We start from the raw sequence: 19,134 nt of genomic DNA on the forward strand, positions 1-19,134 counted from the left end.
GCCATTTCTCCCCCTAACTCACCCAACATCTTGATCCTATCTGCCATGACCTAATCTGAGCCTGCTGCTTTCCCTGACTTCATTTTCTTAAGAGCTGTTCTTAATTCTTCTAGCATGGGTACCTCTTCCTCTTTCTTCATAGGCAGTCTGAGGCATTACAGCTTTTGTGGGGTTTTCTTTATTCACAAGCTGCTGGATGTACTCCTTCCATCTGCCTTTGATGTCCTGTGGGATAGGTGAGTAGATTGTTGGTGGCATCCCTTATGAAGTGCATCCTGATGACTTTCTTTATCTTTCTGTCTTTGCCTTGCAACCTGATAGCTTATTTGTGCCATCTACTGAGTCACTTTCCAGAAGCCACTTTAACCAATCAGTATTTCTTCTTTGCCTGTAATCTCTCTTCTCTGTCTCCCACTTTTTCCCATATTCCTTCTTTGACTACTACTCAGACTTCTGCATTCCAATACCAGCTTTCCTTACGTACCTTATTTCAATGTCTGGCTTGGCCAAATATCTGTTCTGTAGTCCTTACACATGCTGTTTTGATGTACTGACATTCTTCTTCAACCTCATCTATTTCCAGTTGATCCTAAAGTGCCAGAGCTCTGTATTTCTTTGAAGTCTTGTTCTGTCTGTCCAGTCAAGTTCCAGGTCTTCATCCTAGTCTTTGTTAACCTTCAAGCCTTCTTTGACCACTGCTTGTATCTGACTATGTCAACCAGTGGTTTATGGTGTGGGATGGCTGTTTCACTAGAAATGACTTTGCAATCACTTATTCTAAACTATAATCCTCTTTATTTACTAGCAGGAAGTCTACTTGAGTTGCAGGTTGGGCACTCTTGCATGTGATCTTGACTGTCTCTCTTGCTGAACCATTTATTGGCCACCATCAAGGCATTTGTCAGACAGAAGTCTAGAATGGTCTCTCTCTTATTCGTGTTGTCCCACTCATTAGGATCAAGGCAGTTATCATATCCTGTTTTTTCTGTCCTGATATGTGCATTTATGATCCTATTATCAACACCAATTCATGTTGTCCTGCTTTATGCAGTGGTCCTGCAACTTCTGCTTGACTTCACACATTTCCTCGCTGTCACAACCCTGCTGTGGGTCATTGTATGAGATTATGCTTAGTGCCCTATCCTTGCAGTGAAGTCTGATTGCCATGATTCTATCATTACTTCTGATGACATCCCTCACTGTCTTTTTTTTTTTTTTCAAAACAGGTTTATTGTTTTAACATACAAGAGAAATATCATAACAATTTTATACAAGTAATTAAAAATAGATATGATTATAACATTCAACAAAACAACTAAAGTATTTACAAAGACATCCACTACAATCAGAGCAATTAATTAAACTAAAATACCATGCTATTGAAATTAGGATTTTTTTAACAAATTTTGTAAATTATCCCATACAATATAATAAGATGTTTTTCTAGTTGTTCTTGACCTAATTGTGTTTATTTCCATATGGCACACTATATTCATAACATTTTTAAATTCATTGAACGAAGGAGGTGTATCTGAAATCCAATTTCTGGTTATTATTTTCCTAGCCACTGCTAGAATAGACCATAACATGGGAAGCTTAACCTTTTTAACACTTTGAGGTACAGGTGTGTTGAATAATATAAGAGATTTAGAAATAATGAAATTATCTGTAAAAAGAGCCTGCAAAAATTCATTAACTGACTTCCAGTATTCTTTCAATTTCAACTCAGATATCAGATATCAACTGATATGATATCAGATATCAACTGATACCAGTACTTTAGATCATTATCTATAGCTAAATGAGTTCCTTCAGAAGTAGATGTGTTGAATAATATAAGAGATTTAGAAATAATGAAATTATCTGTAAAAAGAGCCTGCAAAAATTCATTAACTGACTTCCAGTATTCTTTCAATTTTATACAGTCATAAAACATATGAGCCCAGTCAGCATTAATTTCTACCTTACATCTCTTACATAGATTATCTTTATTATTTATTTTATTCATCATCAAAGGTGTATAAAAAGATCTATGTAAAAATTTCCATGTATAAAGTCTCCAGACAATGGAAGACATAGTTCTATAGGCAGATTACAATATATATTGTTTATCTTGTTGATTTGGTGGGTCCCCATTAATAGAAGTGAAATAATTCCTGTATGTATCTGCACTGTAAAAAGTTTCTTGTCTGATAATTTTATGTATGTATGAAAGTTTACCTTTATCAGAAACTTTATGTTGTAAATTTAATATCAAGTAATCAGTGTTGGAATAGATTCTTTAACTGTTATAGACATTAGATCTATTTTATCAATGAGATGTTGTCTAAAGGTCTGAACCTCTAACCAGCAAGTTTCTCTTAGATCAAATTCTTGTTTTAAGAAATCTAGATTTTTAACTTTAGTATCAGATATCAACTGATACCAGTACTTTAGATCATTATCTATAGCTAAATGAGTTCCTTCAGAAGTAGATGACAAAAGCATACCCTGAGTATACATTATAGGAATATAATAAAATTCCATTCCCTATACTTAGGGTGCATGAATATAAAGTTACGATAGCTAATAATAATATTTAATGGGTAACAAACCATATGTTTAGGTGTAATAGGTGAAGTACAACATTCCTTTAGTAACCATAACATGGAGTTATTTACAATCATATTTTTATGTGTTAAGGAGATTTTCATGAAGTGCATACTAATTAGCTCCCAATAATCTTTCCATTTTGACATATGACTGATCTATTAATAAAGTAATAACTTTTACAATAGAAGAGATAGTATATAAATTAAAGTCTGGAAAAGAAATACCCCTTGAGACCAGCTATTAGTATGTTTCTTTAATGCAATCCTAGGTCTATTAGGTGCCCATAGGAAATTTAACATTAGTGTATTCAGTTTCTTGATAATTATTTTTGTAGGTGGAAGTATTATTGATTGTACTAAGTATAAAATCTTGGGGAATATTATCATTTTAATAATTGTAAGTCTCTCCTCCATAGTAAAAACATATTATTCCAGGTATTAAAAGATTTTGTATATTAAGAAAACAGGTATTATAATTATTATATATAATAGATTTAATATCTTTAGATAGTATTATACCTAAATAAGTTATCTGACCTGAATTGGGTACATATTTAGTAAAATCACTAATGAGAATATTTTTCGTGTATATAGGTAGTATTTTAGTTTTTCTTCATTGAATATTAAACCAGAAATACTTTTAAAATTCATCATTTTATCAAATAGAGACTGCATAGAAGAATTAGATCCTGCTGATGTAATTAGAACATCATCTGCAAAAGTAGAATTTTGGATGTTGTATTTTCATCTATTTCAAAACCCTCTATGTCAGTACTGTTTCTGATCAAATTAGCCCAAGGCTCCATTACTAAAGTGAATAATAGTGGAGAAAGTGGACATCCTTGTTTTGTACCTTTAAAATGGGTATTTTTGTGAAACATATGTTCCTACCTTAATATAAGCCAATGTTCCTTTGTATAAATGCTCAATTAGATTTACAAATGCATCTGAGAAGTTTGTGCACTTCAGTAAGGTAAACAGATAGTCCCAACTTACTGAATCAAACGCTGAACTTATATCAAGACTAATAAGTGTTAAATCTTTCTTTTTCCTATTTGCAAAATCAATTAATGTTAATGTTCTTCTTATATTATCAAAAGTATTTCTATTTACAATGAAGCCTGTCTGATCTATATCTATAATGCCGGGGATGATTGTCTTCAATCTATCAGCAAAAATACTCATAAACATTTTATAATCAACATTAAGTAATGAGATGGGCCGATATGAAGTACATCTAGTTGGATCTTTATTAGGTTTTAAAATTGGCGAAATAAATGTATATTGCCAAGATGGGGAGTTATTAACTCAGTTTGGGCCAAAATAAAAACCTTATGTATTAATGAATATGTACTTTTAGAAAGGATTTTATACATCTCTGGTATAATACCATCATTACCCGGTGCTTTGTTTGATTTAAGCTTATTTATTTGTGTAATAACCTCTGTATATGAAATACTTTTGTCCAATAGTTTAATCTGTTGTTTATTAAGCTTTTTATTCATGTTTGTGGTTATAAACTCCTTTATTTTATCTTTAGGTTCCATGTTAATGTTATTATGGTTAATTTTGTGAAAGTGATTTCTAAATTCATCTAGTATTTCTGGTATACTAGAAACATTCTTCTTTTCCTTAGAGAAAAGATTTCTTTGATATGGTTTTGTTTATTCAACCTTTTTGTTTTATTTTTAAGTCTATGTAAGTATTTGGGGCTTATTGAATAAGACAAAACTTGTATTTCTCTAAAGTTATTTTAACTTTATGAGTTAAAATTTCTTTGTATTTCTCATTTAGTTTGTTTATTTCTTCAATAACTTTCTTGTCCATAATATTTTCTTTATTATTATGTTTATAAGAGTCTAATTTACTTTGAATATCTAACAATTCCTTATCCCAAGATTTCCTTTTATTATTATACCATCTGATACTTTGTCCATATAGATATGATTTTAAGGCATCCCAAACATAGACAATGGAGACTTCAGGAGTATTATTTATGTCTAAAAATGTTTTACTTCTGAAAGTATATATTCTTTATAGTCTTTTAGTTGAGTTAAGTATGCTGGTATCCTTTTGATCTGAACATTGAGTATTTTTTATCATGAATTCAAAAACAATTGAATTATGATCAGATATAGGACATGAAATGATTTTGGAATTAATTAAATCTGTTACCATCTGGTTAGAAATAAAGACCCTATCCATTTTTGAATAAGTTTTGTATCTGTTAGAAAAAAAGGTGTATGGTAATGATTTTGAATCTATCTGATTATTAATATCATTCAAATGATAAGAATTAGCAAAATCATTTAAATGTTTTGCATTAGATGTAATTCTTCTTTTTCCTATAGTGGTAGTATCACTTTCATGTAGTATACAATTAAAGTCACCAGCTAAAATAATATCTCCTATAGAGAATGATATGATCTTATCAAGATGATGTTTCACTGTATTAATACCAATTCCAGGTATCCAATATACATTAATTAAAGTGCAAGTCTTCCCATTAATTTGTATTGTAACCATACAAAACATTCCTTTGTCATCCTGATAAGACTTAATGGTTTTAGGAATGGGCATACTTTTATTCCATAAAATAGCCACTCCTCTTTTTTCTGAGTGTGCCCTGAACTAACCAATACTGTATATTTGTTTGTGGCTAGTTTATCAATATCTTTTTCAAGAGATGGGTTTCTTGCAGGAAGACTAAGTTGGCCTTATGTAAATTAATGTATCTTATTAGGCTTGCCCTTTTACACGGATTATTCAATCCATTAATGTTTAAAGAAATTCCTTTTAAAGATGTCATTTGGCATTTTTAAAACTTAAGAATCTTATGATCAAAATAACAAATAACAACATAAGTAATGTTACATCTCCTCCTTTAGGTGTACCTTTAAATATAGCTGTATTTATTGAATCTCTTATGGGATTTTGTTTAGGATTCAATTTTGTTTGTAGTGACAATGAATGTACAAAATATATTGTGGATGTCAAAACTATATACATATAACAATGAACAAGTGAAAATAATGTAAGGATTAAACCTTGCATCCAGCCTGGAGTTAAAAACTCCAACTTAGAGTAGTATTTACCACTCAAGTTAACCCCCTACCCTAAGCAGCAGTACCTCAGCTACCACCTTATCAATTTAATACTGGTTATATTTAACTTAAATTAACAGCTTTCAGTTCAATTATCTAGCAAGATAAGACTACACATTTGATAAAATAGCATCATATAAACTAAAATAAACTTTTTTTTTTTTTTTTTTTTTTAAAAACCTATTCATACTACTATATACATCTATGTAATATAATACACTTGTATTCAAATAGCATTCAAATAATCTTGATATTAGGAACCAAGAGGAGAGAGAGAAATAAAAGACGTGAAAGAGGGAGAGAGAGCGAAAGAAAGAGAGAGAAAAAAAAAAAGGAAGGCATATTTACATATTAATTTATTCAAAGTATGTAAAAATAAGTTCTAACATTCATTTAAATCAAAAACTTTGGCTAATATGGTTCAGACATTACATATATTGAGATGCATCTATTTTCTGTCATGTAAATGCAGTCAACAGCTTCCAAAAAAACCTTGAATTGCTTGTATATGAGCATTTTACTCATACTCATTATTGTCAATAGAATAAAATATTATATTTATAGAAATTGTTATAAATCATACTGCATAGTTATGCAAATTCTCAGAAACACTTGCATTATTGTAAAAAGCCATCTGTATTTTGTATGTCTATACTACTGCTTTAAAATATATCACATGACAATTTCTTCCAGAATAGAGTTATAAAGTTATTTATGCTTGTCAGTCAGATGAATTAAATGAGTTATAGTAATGTATATGTTTGGAACATAAGTTTTAACACAGATTAGTATGCTGCAGTCAAGTAGATTTTCAAAAACACTTGAATAAATGTTTCATTTTCTATGCCTTCTAAAATAAGACATTTACTTACTACAAGAAACTGCATCATTTAAAATCATTATAACTGACATATTTTATGAATTATAACATAGATATTTAAGTAATTATATAAAATAACTCACATTTAAATGTTAAAGAGTTCATTTTCCTTCACATAGTCGCATTTGCATCAGTTCTACTTCCTGGTAGAGTGTTCTTCCTGAATCTGTGATGTGTCAGTGTGATATCTGGGTCAAAGGTCAAATTGACTGCTTTCAGCTTCTCTGTGAGAATTCTGAGAGTTGAAGCTTTTAAAAGAACTCGAGGACACTGTTCATGAGGTAGCCCACATCCCAGATTGTCTCCCTTAACATTTTGGCGGGAAACTTGTTAAAAACTAGTGACAAACATTCATTTAGCAGTGTAAATGCATCTAAACATGACAAAACCTTCGCAATGTATTTTACAGGTTATTACAGCCTCTGTGTAAGTGAAATTAAGCCCAAAGTTATTAATAAGTAATAAAACTCAATATTTTTGTCCCAACTCAATTTTTATGCAAATCTTATTATTTACTGTGTCTATATGATCAAAAGCATTTCTATATATTAATATGAAAAAATAAATAAAGAGAAAGAATAAAGAAAAGAAAAAGAGAGTAGAAAATAAAAGAGTGTAAAGCAGAAATAAAAAAAATGTAAGAGAAAGCTATAAGAAGTATATACAATGGAATATTACTTACTGTTTATATTAATAGAGTTAAAAATAAAAACATATTATTTACTATTATTTAGTTCTAATTTATTATTAGTTAAAGCATGACAGATTATTTACAAACAAGCATAAGCAGTATAATCAAGAAAGTATAATTAGGAATAGCATTTGAAGAACATATAAACTTTTTACAATGAATAAATATGTTATTATTCCATTTATCATATTTTCATTACTCTTCTCTCCCTGCCCTCCCCCACCCTTTACCCACTACATAATCTAAATAGAATGTTATTGTTTAAACAAAGAAAAGAAGAAAAGGAGGAAAAAAAGAAAAAAAAAGTATCAAATTACTGACCTTACTTCTCTTTTTCAGAAAGAGAAACAAATTGAATAATAGCTTGTTATTAGTTCCTCAGATATTTTGACTGGTTATGAAACAAAACATTTCTTTGCACACAGAGAATAACTTTGATTAAATCTTTTTCAGAATATTTGTGGCTTTCTGGAAATGCAGGAACTATATTAAAAAGATTAATAATGAAATAAAATGATGAGAGAAAAAAAAACATAGAACAAATCATTTGTTTTTTAGTGTCTTCTTCTTCTCTGAAGTCTTCCACGAAGTTTCAGTTGCCAGTCTCTTTAATGAAGGACTAGCCCATTCCATTTCCTCTATTTTATCCAAAATCTTATTTTTTTTGATAAACAGTAAAGCAGAGTCTAAGTCATCAAAATTTTAGGACCATCAGGAAGGAAGATTTTTAGCTTGGCAGGAAACAGAAGGTATGTTTTAAACTGTGCTTTTTAAGCTCCCTTATTAGTGGCAGAAAAACTTTTCTTTTAGCTATTACCAAGGAAGAATAGTCATTGTCAAAACGCACAGTTGTCTCATTAATCTTAATAGGAGCTTTAGCCCAAGCAGATTTAAGAACCATCTCTTTATCAAAAGATGATAGAAATCTAACTATAACTGATCTAAGATAGTTTTTGTTAGAGTTAGTATTAGCTATAGATCTATGTGCTCTTTCGATACCAAAAGAGAATGCTTCTGGTAAGTCTAAAGTTTTAGGGAGCCATGTTGTTAAAAAGAAGTAATATTGTTACCTTCAATATTTTCTGGCAGTCCAAAAATCCTAATGTTATTGCGCCTAGATCTATTTTCCAGGTCATCCAGCTTTGTTTGTAAATGTGTATTTTGTTTCAGCAGAAACTCAGTGTTGATTTCCTCTTCTTGGATTCTATTTTCCATGTCATTCACAGCTTCTTCTATGCCTGTCATCTGGATCTTCTGTTGTTGCAGGTCTATATGTAACAAGTCTATTTGTTTTGTAGTTTTTTCTATGAAGGTATCAATTTTAGTATCCATTTTATCCATCTTAGCAGTAAGTTGCTGGATTATAGTTATCAGAGACTAAAGTTCTTTCTTGATGCTGGAGTCTTGAGAATTTGTCTTACTGGAACTCATTTCAGACTGATAAACTGACAGGAAAATTTCCAAAGTGATTTCTGACAGGAATATTGTTAAAATTTCATTTCTTTTTTAGATATAGTTCAAGAACTATATAAAACAAACATATTTAGAAAGAAAATTACTTCAAAAATTAATTTTTTAAGTAATTAATTCCTATCAGTGTAATGAAATTGGTGGAGCTGAAGAAATCTGCTGCTATCCTGTGTTCATCCTTGGCCACGCCCCAATTATCCCTCACTGTCTTTTGAAGACTCTCCATTACCACAATTCCCGCACCATTTCTAGCCTTTTCACTCCCCCCATTAGTCTGTGGATCACAAACCAAGTGCTTTTATTGCACTGTCCTTCCATCTGATCTCCTGCATATGGAGGATGTCCCGCCATGTCCTTACATCATGTCATCCACTTTCAAGCTGCTTCCTGTCTGTGAACCTCTACTGAGTGCAGCCATATTTAGTTCATGTTTGGCTGGTTGATTAGTTGTACATCCAGGTAACCCAAGCTGGGCAGCTGGATACCAGCCAGTAGATTATTGACCCTGCTGGGCTTTATGGTAGGCACACATTGGCCATTAAGGGTACATAAACCTTTCCCACCATTAGCATGGATCCCTGGCGTGGGACTGAGTAGGCCTTGTCTGTAACCCACCTGCATATTCCTGTACCCATTTATGGTGACATTAGTCAACATGACTTAATTTTTAAACCATCGAGTAGCTAGCCCTGACATGGCATGCTGACCGCATTTCCTTACAAGTCCCAGATGTTAAAATAGGTTGCTTGTAATTACCCTTTGTTTTCTCCTTGTCTCATTTGGTGGTGTTCTAGGTATTGCAACTTCCAGAAGCCTGGCAGAATAGAGCACCAAGATGAGTTACTAGGCACTCTTTATAAGCTGAAAGGTTTCCACTGAAGCAGAAATCAGCCAGCCAATGAACTTTGTAATGAATGGCCCACAGCAGAAATGTCCAAGACAGGATTGGCTAATGCTGCTTCTGTCACCAGAAGCAAACATATACACAGCCCCAGCTCAGATCCAGTTAAGCATGTCCCAGTGATCCCTTGACACCAGTCTTGAGTCCCAGACTTTATGAGGTTGCTTGTAGTTCTCTTTTCTCTTCTACTTGTCTCATCCAGAGCTGTGCATTGTAGCACAGCATCCAGTAGAGTGGAGCACTCTGCTGTGCTACTGTGCTCCCTATGTAGCAGGAAGGTTCCTACCAAAGCAAAAGTCAGCCAACCAATGGACTTTATCAGGAATGGCTCATAGAAGAAACGGCCAGAGAAAATGGCTAATGTTCCTGCTCTCTCCATGAGCAATCAGCAGCACAGTCCCAACCCAGACCCAAGTCAACAGGTCTCCGTGGTTACTCTAGGCTTCTCTACGGTCCCAGATGTTAAAATGGGGTTGCTTGTACTTCTGTAGATATTGCAGTGTATACCTGTTGATTGGAAAGATATGATAGGGATGGTAACTGAGTTTTATCAGTCTAAGGAGTGGGTCTTCCTAATAATCTTCTAAGGCTCACCAGTATAAGTAGATGAGATAAGACTTGGTGGATCTTGTAAAATGTAATTTACATAAAGAGCTGGCAAGTCAGGAGCAACTGGGTTTAAGAGCAAAATAGGAGCAGAACAAGAAGAATCAAACCAGTCACAAGTAGCTTTACATGACAGTTCACATTTTAAACCTTGTCCTGTTCTGTTTACATTAAATAAAAATTCTTCTTCTCCTCTTCTTTCACATATCAGAGTTAATCTCTTTGCAGTCAAAGAAAACTGCACAATTCTTAGCTAACTAGCCTTAACCAAGAATATTTTTAAAACTCCAAGAAAAATCAAAATTTAACATAAAATAAAACTGAAGCAAAAGACAACACAAAATCTTTATAGTGGCAGTTCTCATATTAAACCCTGTCCTTGTTCTTTACCTTACACTTCTCAGATCTCCCAACAATTTAGAGTTAATCCCCTTGCAGTCAGACTTGCACAAGTCTCAGTTAAGTAGACGTAATCAGAAGCTTAAAAAATTAAAGTAAAACAAACTGCTTCCTACTTAACAAAAACATTTACTCCTAGAAACAGTGGCATCATTTATGAAAGGTGTAAATACTTACTTAGACAGTAAGGTGAGAGGGTTGTCTCCACTAGTATTGTCAAATATCTTAGTGCACTACGCTGCAGTGCCACAGTAAATACTGATATGCCAAGGATGGAAAGAAATCTTTAGCCAAGTCTCCCAGACATATTGCAAACCAAACCTCAGCCACGTAGAGAACCTACTACACCTACTCCTGCATCCTCACTCGCCTGTACAAAGAGTCATCAGCGCTGCAAGCTTGTACTCATAATGTCCACAAAGATTGCAGACCCCCCCCCCCAATAAAGTCATGTCATAGTCATTGGGGACCATGTAGACATATAGATTCTGTCTTCACCAGCATGGATAACAAGCAGATGATAGTAAGCTGCCTTTCATGTACCAGAATTTGTGATGTTACCAAAGCCCTTAGATCCATCCACCTTAAGTACAAATGACTATGTGGTTGCCCATGTGGGGATGAATAATCTTGCTTGTGGGTGGGGGGTGCAGTGAGACATGGTGTATGCCTGTATGCATATGTATGATGCAGAAAAAGATGTATAGTTTTAGTATGCCATCATCAGGAAAGATGTTTTAATACAAAGACAAAATAGTTTGCTTTTTGGATTGGCGAGTTTACAATACGTGTTTATGTTTACCACCACCACACAGGGCATGTGTCATTTCAGTGGGATGCAGTATACATCAGATTTGATGGAGGTTGCTGACACGCCAGCCTGACTTGCCAGCATTCAACTGCACATAAACTCCTATGGATTCTTCTTATCACTTAAGTCTGTACCTCCCATATTGCCTTTTCAAACACGCAGACTTAAAAAAATTTCAGTTTGCCTCGCATCAAAATGTCACTGCTCAATACTAAGAGGTTAAAATAGGAAATTCCAAAATTTGAGGAATCTCTTGATGCTCATAGACATCTATATTGGTATAATTTCTGAAAACCTGGATCCAGTTTACTGATACTCCCTCTGTACCAGGGTTCAGAATCCACAGTGGCAGAGCAAGCACCCATCAAAGCAAAGTAGCTTAATATCTGGAGGTTAGCACTTTGCATAGTCATATATTTGTTCATGTTGTTGTAATTCTGTTTTGTTTAATTATAGTTGTACTTGGATATGTTCATGTAGTTTACAGAAGGTAGTTTTCTTTATTTTAGTCATTAGTGATCAGGTATCTAGTATTAGGTCAACATATATTTACTGTACCACTTGTGCCACTGCAACAAGCCTGGCTAACTCTCATCAAGAATGTGAAAAATCTATTAATTAGATTACTGTTGAACTTACCCCTGACTGTCGCCAGGGAGTAACTCTAACCTGTTGAACTTGTCTATTCATGTTTGCTTATTATTCTTTGTCTGTACCATATTTCTAATTTGTTTTTATTCTGTCTGCTTACCTTGGAGCTTTTCTCCCTGGGCCTCCACCGAAAATGGACATGAATCCTGTCAGACTATCCCAGTCAACAAATGTAAAATAAATAAATATGTAAGACATGTGTGCACTTGGATGGCTTCCTTCATTTTAGGTACACCTGTTAAGTGCAACAACAGTGCTTCTAATCACACAGAATGAAAATGCATGTGATTGTAGATACCAAAGTGATCTGCCACTGTTTTGTAGTCAGTGAAAGCTCTCCTTGACGTCTGTAACAACAAAGTACTAAGCAGGGCATCAGGAGTGACAATACTTCTTATCACCTTATTGATTTGTAGCGCTCAGTGAAATAAGATGCATCATTATTGAAGTAAAAGAACCTATATATAAAGAGGCCTTCACCAACAAAATATCATATTTCTTCCATCTCTGCCCTGTGTGGTGGTGGTAAACATAAACACGTATTGTAAACTCACAAGTGATTGACGTTTCAAAATTAAAATTAACTTGACAGAAAAACGTTGATTATTTGTGAGCTGACAAAAAGATGACTCAACCCATGCACTACTGCCAACAGTAGAATTACTTCCTGTAGGGACTGTGTGTCCTTGACTACCTAGGATGAGCTACTGAAATGGGAGATATAGGAGTCAGTGGGGGATTTTAGTAATAAGAGCCACTGCTAGTTCTCCCATCCCAGAGCGGGTGACACAGCCTGGGCTACCACAGTGTTGGCTTGTATTTGGACAGAAAAGAGACTGAGATGTAGTGTGTTGGCTAAGGGCATCTGCTTTGGTTGTGCCAAGTCTTGTTGATATGCTTGCGTGGTAGCTTTCATTGTGCATGGCACATGCACACACACACATACACACAAAAGTCAGTGAGCACTCATGTCAGCCATCAGGAAAGGAGGTTAGGAAATAAAATAAAAAATCCCTTAATGCTTAACTGGATAATGCATTTTCCCTAGTGGCTCCCCCCGCAAGTAGGTAGGAGGATTAAATGGAACCAATCATGGAAGGGTAGGGCTTTGATAGTCAACAAACACCAGTGGAAAAGTACTTAACATGCTAATATTGTTTCTTGCATACTATTTTTTATTCTGGATGTCTCATTTTTACATCTGTTCTTGTTTTCATAACCATTTATATCTTGTCTGCATCCCTATCAAGTTCTGTAATTTTACTTCTGAATTATCTACACTTTTTGGTGGTGATTGTTGCATTTTTCAGAATGTGATCATAGTTTTTCAGTGGATATGGTAAACATTTATTTTATGAACTGTACAGTTAATGTAATTGACTAACATCTGACAATACATGATTGATTTATTTAATTTCTTGTATCCTGATGAGTCCTGACAGCCATTAGTATAAACTCTAAGGGTTATTAAATCTAGCTAGCATTCTGCTTTTGTTAAATGCATCCAGTGATTGTAGAAGTTAACTGTACGGATAACATTAGTCTAGAGAACCTTTTTTTTTCTTGTATCTGCCAAGTCAGATCCCTTCCTTTAAGAGGCATCTCATTTATAAGTGTATAAAGTTAACTGTACTTTTTAGCTACAGTCATTAGTGTAGTACACCAGATGCAGCAGGGAGAAGGTTAACTTTAAGAAGGTGTTTGTTGCCATGGTGAGATTTTGCAGTAGTAGGTAGAGCCTGTTGCTGACATTCTGCTGTCCAGAAATGGTTTAGAATGTTCTTGTTTTTGGTGTGTGCTTCTTAAAAAAAATGATTGATCTGTCTATGATGAATGGAGCAGAAACTCTGTAAATGCATGTTTTTATGTTGCAGGCCTCTAGGACTTTTCATCCGGAATGTTGAGGAGAACAGCAGATCCAGGAGGGAAGGCCTTTTCAAAGAAAATGAATGTATTGTAAAAATTAATGGCATTGATTTAATGGATAAAACATTTACGCAGTAAGTAAAGCCTTTACTGTTGCCCTACATTAAATCATGCAAAGCAAGCTATTTTTATTTCTGTGTGCGTATGTGTGTACATGTGCCGTTGTGCGTGTGTGTCTGTGTGTGATTGCAAGAATAGTATATTTTGTGAAATCTGCATTTGAACCATATTTTAAGCTATTTATTTGGTTTTCGGATTGCATACTGTGCATATGTCAGAGATGCAAAATAGATAAATAAATGCATAAAATGTATCTGTGCCAGGAACCGCCAGCAGTCGTCACAGTGTCTGACAGGATTTTTCCTTTTTAATAATGTGATATTTCATGTATTACAAGATGAGGTGTTCAGGTTTTACAGTAGCAAATGCTTTGGCCCACTTGAGAGCTTGGTACTACAGGGCATGTAATAGAATCTTGGCAGTAATGTTTTTGAAGTTACAATTTTCTACATTGTAATAAATATGATATAGAAGCATACAACTTCAGGATACTTTGCAGTTGTACATTCTGTCTAACCCCAGTCAACAGTCTAGTCAGTTATAAAATACTGGTACATATCAGTTGACTTGATTACATTCCTTAGTGAGAATATATAGTTCATGTGTCTGGGGTGAGTTGCCTCCCGTGATAGTTAGCCCAGCTTGGAGAAACATATGGAGAAACAAACAGTAGTAGTAGTTAGAGCTTTCATGTAAAGAGAAGGTGATATAGTTGTCAGTTTTCCTGGGATGAATATGCTTTGACAGCTAGTCTACAGGCTCGCCATGACTCACAAAGGCTTCAGAGTGCATGGTTGTCTCTAGTTTCTGCTTAGGTTCAGAGTTTTTAAGGGTAACTGTCTAATGTAAACAGTTTCATGGGTCACCCATATTTCCTCTGCAATTAATAGTTGACCAGAATTCCACATCTATATCCAAGTGAGCTGCTTGTTTGGTGGATAGGAAGCCAGTTGATGCTTTGTCAGACTAGCAGGATAAAAGTTGGAATGTACAGTATCAGGTCTGTAAAGTGGACTTGTACCCCCACCCTTCAACTTCTGATTCTGTGCACTAGATGATGATGTCCTGACAGCCTAAATCACTGCAGTTTACAGTTTTTAAACCACTGACTTTGTGATTTTTATCAGCTGCCTGTCAGAAAGTTGGTCCAATATTCGAGTCCTGATACTTCACAAAATTAACAGAGATTTAATCAAAAACAGTAAATACTTTTCAGATGTTTTTGCAGGTAGCTCCACTCTTCATCCCGCTTGCTGTTGGGAAGGTTGCCCCCACACCCACAATATTTCTGTGTAGTATTCGGAGGTTTGTGCACTTCAGAGTAGGGGGTTTACTCCATAGTACCACAGTTGTGGTCTCTTCATGTATTTCCCCACATTTCAGCTTCCATTTATAGTATTTTGACAGTCACTGTTTACAGTCCTTGGAAGTCCAACTGGTACCCCTTTTGAATTTGGAGCGTTAGAATCAGTACTCCTTACTGTCTTATAGGCTACTTTTTAATGCATCTCCAGAATGTCATGTATCAGGAACTGGTTCCTTTTAGAGAGCATAATGTACAGATATGAGCCCCTGTTATGTCTTACCGACATATTCTGTGCCGAGTTCAACACTTATGATGCCAGACTATATACAATCATGGACAATAGCCTCAGTGGGAAAACTCTATCCATTGCCTCTACTGAAGTACTGTGGCCCAAGGGTCATTAGTATGACAGATTGCTAGAACCTGATTAAGAATGTGTCTGCATGAGTAGTTGCCCTCAAAGGACAAAAGGCTGAAATTGTAAATTGTGAAGAGGACACACTTGCTTATTGCCTTCTAAAATGCTATTTAATAATCTGATGTAAAATAAACCTGCTGAATAACAAGGAGCATCAAAGGGAGCAGCTCTCAACTGCAAAGGACTTTGTTTTCCCACTCTGCCTTTTGGTAATACTTTACATCTTTACACATTGGTAAGAATATTCTTCTTCTTCTTCTTTCGGCTTTTCCCAGTTCGGGGTCGCCACAGCAGATCATCTGTCCGCTCATGATTGGCAGTGGAGTTTTACGGTGCCGAGTTGCCAGCCTGGCGCCCAACCTTCCACAGAAGACACACACACACACACACACACACACACACACACACACACACACACACACATACAGAGTCACATCTAGGGTCAATTTAGAGTGACCAATTAACCTACTGCATGTCTTTGGGATGTGGGAGGAAACCGGAGCACACGGAGAAAACCCATGCGACCACAGGGAGGACATACAGACTCCACACAGAAGGCACCCCCAGCCGAGAATCGAACCAGAGAACCTCTTGCTGTGAGGCGGCAACGCTAACCACTGCACCACCATGGCCGCCCATTGGTGAGAATATTGCTTTGATAAAATCTTTTTTTATGGTATGTGTCATGGAGTCCTGGCAATACTACTTTTATATTCATATCAGATTGCATATACTTTGTGTTGGCCGAAGTTTTAGGATGTTACGAGAGCATTTTACTACAACTATTGCAACCTTGGTTGTAGAGAGAGCATCTTCCTCATGCTGTTGGAGCTTGGCTAATGCAAGTAATTTGAAACTAGTTTACATTACCTGTAGGATGCATTTCTTTTGTTGTTAACATCCATGTAACACAATTTGATTTTTTGCAGTTAAAAGTTCATTCTGATTACATTTGAAGGATCTTTCTTCTAATTTAAAGATTAGATTGCTGTTTAGGGTATGTCCTTTACCAAAATTGCTCTTTTGCAAGGAGCTTTTTGCTGGCTGTTAAGAAATATGATGTTTCTCATCACATATGTTTCAATTTTGTTATTCCTTCAAATGGATTAGAATTGATGGTGAATAGCACTGCAAGTGAAAATCACTATGCAGTGATGAGTTAATTTGTGCCACAGTGCTCAGGACCAGTTCATTGTCATCCAGATATCCTAAAGGGGCAACATCATATTTCCTATAAGTTTACATTGTTTCACTTTGACATTGGAAAAACTGTTCAGCGGAGCACCTACCACTTCATCTGTGGCACGTGTACCACACCCAAACAGCGCCCTTCTTCAGAACACTAATCCACACATCATTAGTACCCATAATAGTCATATATGCACAGACACCATTCTGCTTACATATTCCTCTCAATTATCCAGAATTTTGTTAAATGTCCAGAGTTTTGCCTCACGTTTTTAGTATGTTCCTCATGAAATTTGTGTTTTTCTGGCGAATAATTGAAGACTAAAGTCATTAAATAATGATCAGCATTTGAGTTTGAGATTTCATATCCTTCAGAAAATGCAGGCTGATGCAAAACGTGTTATTTTAGTAAGTTTATAAGAGCAGTATATGCAGTCTGTCGCTGATTTGGGGCCTTTGCCCCTCCCCCCATTAATTTAACATTGTACAGATTTTTTGTGCTAAGAGATTGGGAGTTATGACATACACACCAAAATCAGAAAAAGCAATTCCCTTAAGGACAACTGCTCTGTTGTATGACTAAAAAAAACTAAGAACTCTGAGGTCTGGATAGCCTCACAGGCTAAGGACAGTCCGAAGGCTTTCTTCAGCTATGTCTGTTACCTTAGAGGTGACAGACAATAGTGTGCCAAACTGGTGGTGAATGGTATCACCTACATCGATCAAGATGACATAAATCTACTAGCTAATAAATTCAGGTCAGACTTCACCCCTCCCCCACCCCCCCACCCCACCCCCCCAGCTGAAATTTCCTCAACAGCTGAAATTTCCTCAACATACTTCCCCAGCTGTCAGCAGGGGGCAGGTGCAGGTGGCACTCACTAAAGTCAAGAATGCTGCCTTTGTGGATCCTGACAACATCAGTGTTTGCCTCCTGAATGGATTACTATCAAAAATGCGAGATTCACAACTACAAACGATGTCCTGGATGCATTTCATTGACCTCATCAATATTAGTGAGTTTAAACGATCGACTAATAACGTTGACAATCTGTTTTCGATGTTAATGTCGACAGTTGCCGTTGCAAGACATGCTTCATGTCCTTGCCTTATCGACAAATTTCTGAAGTGACTGTAACTTGACCGTCGACATTCCGAATGTCACTTCTACCATGTTCGAACAGGAGCCTGACAGCTTTCTGCCTTTTGATTGTAAACCCTCCTGAACAGTCTAAAACATGACGTGTCAGGATCACTTGAGGCACTCTTCAGCTACAGCTTTGAAACAGTCTACATTCCAAGTGAATGGAGGACCACAACAGTGATTCTTCTCCTCAAGGGTGGACCATCAACTGACCCAAGGAACTACAGACCCATCAGTCTAACAAGCCTAATATGCAAAGCCATGGAATGAATTTTCATGGAAATGATAAACAATGACATTGGCAACCTGCAGACACTGGACCCATCCCAGTTTGGCTTTGGTATGGGAATGTGTTGCCTACTTAACCTAGTATATTTCTGTGAGAGGTTCACCCTAACAATAGACAAGGGTAGAACAGTGCATACTATGCATCTTGACCTGGTTAAGGTATTTGTCAATAATGCCTGAGTGGGGTATTGTATAAACTCTCTGAGCTAAGCATAAATACTTACATAACTTGGTAGATTGCTGGCTGGCTCATTGACAGGACCTAAGAAGTCGGGATGAATGAGACCACTGCCATCAAGAGACCGGTCACCAGTGGAGTACCCTAGGGATCCTGCTGCATCCACACCTGCTTGGAATCTGTTTCTCAGCAGTCAAGGCTAAAGTTAAAAGCCTCTGCTCACCAAGTTCACAGATGACTGTAAATTGGGAGCTATTGTACATTCCACCTGAGAAACAAATTTCTTGCAAATGGGTTTAGCGCAGACAAATGACTGGTGCCAAAGCCATTGCCTAAAACTCGGTACCAAAAAGTGGATTATCATAGGAAGTTACTAGACTATTGGCCCTGAGGCCCTTACAAGCCTAGCTAAGAATTTAACCCATGTTCCTACAAGTCAACATCAGATGCTACTGTGCAGCAGGAACAACGGTGGAATCCCAGGGGTGTATTTTTTGTTTCCCATCCAGTTATCTAGGTTGC

The 19,134-nt window shown here is 35.7% G+C and overlaps 1 protein-coding gene across 1 annotated transcript in view; it reads left to right on the top strand.

Moving 5' to 3' along the window:
* Nucleotides 1-19,134, top strand: part of PARD3B (par-3 family cell polarity regulator beta) — a 5,075,916-nt gene that overhangs the window by 2,166,140 nt on the left and 2,890,642 nt on the right. The window contains exon 7 of the mRNA XM_044075955.1: nt 13,979-14,104. Within this exon, the coding sequence (XP_043931890.1) occupies nt 13,979-14,104 (126 nt within the window). The remainder of the gene's footprint in view (nt 1-13,978; nt 14,105-19,134) is intronic.

This window comes from Protopterus annectens, chromosome 6.part1 (assembly GCF_019279795.1).
Source record: "Protopterus annectens isolate FY-2018-M chromosome 6.part1, PAN1.0, whole genome shotgun sequence".
Classification (NCBI taxonomy): domain Eukaryota; kingdom Metazoa; phylum Chordata; order Ceratodontiformes; family Protopteridae; genus Protopterus; species Protopterus annectens.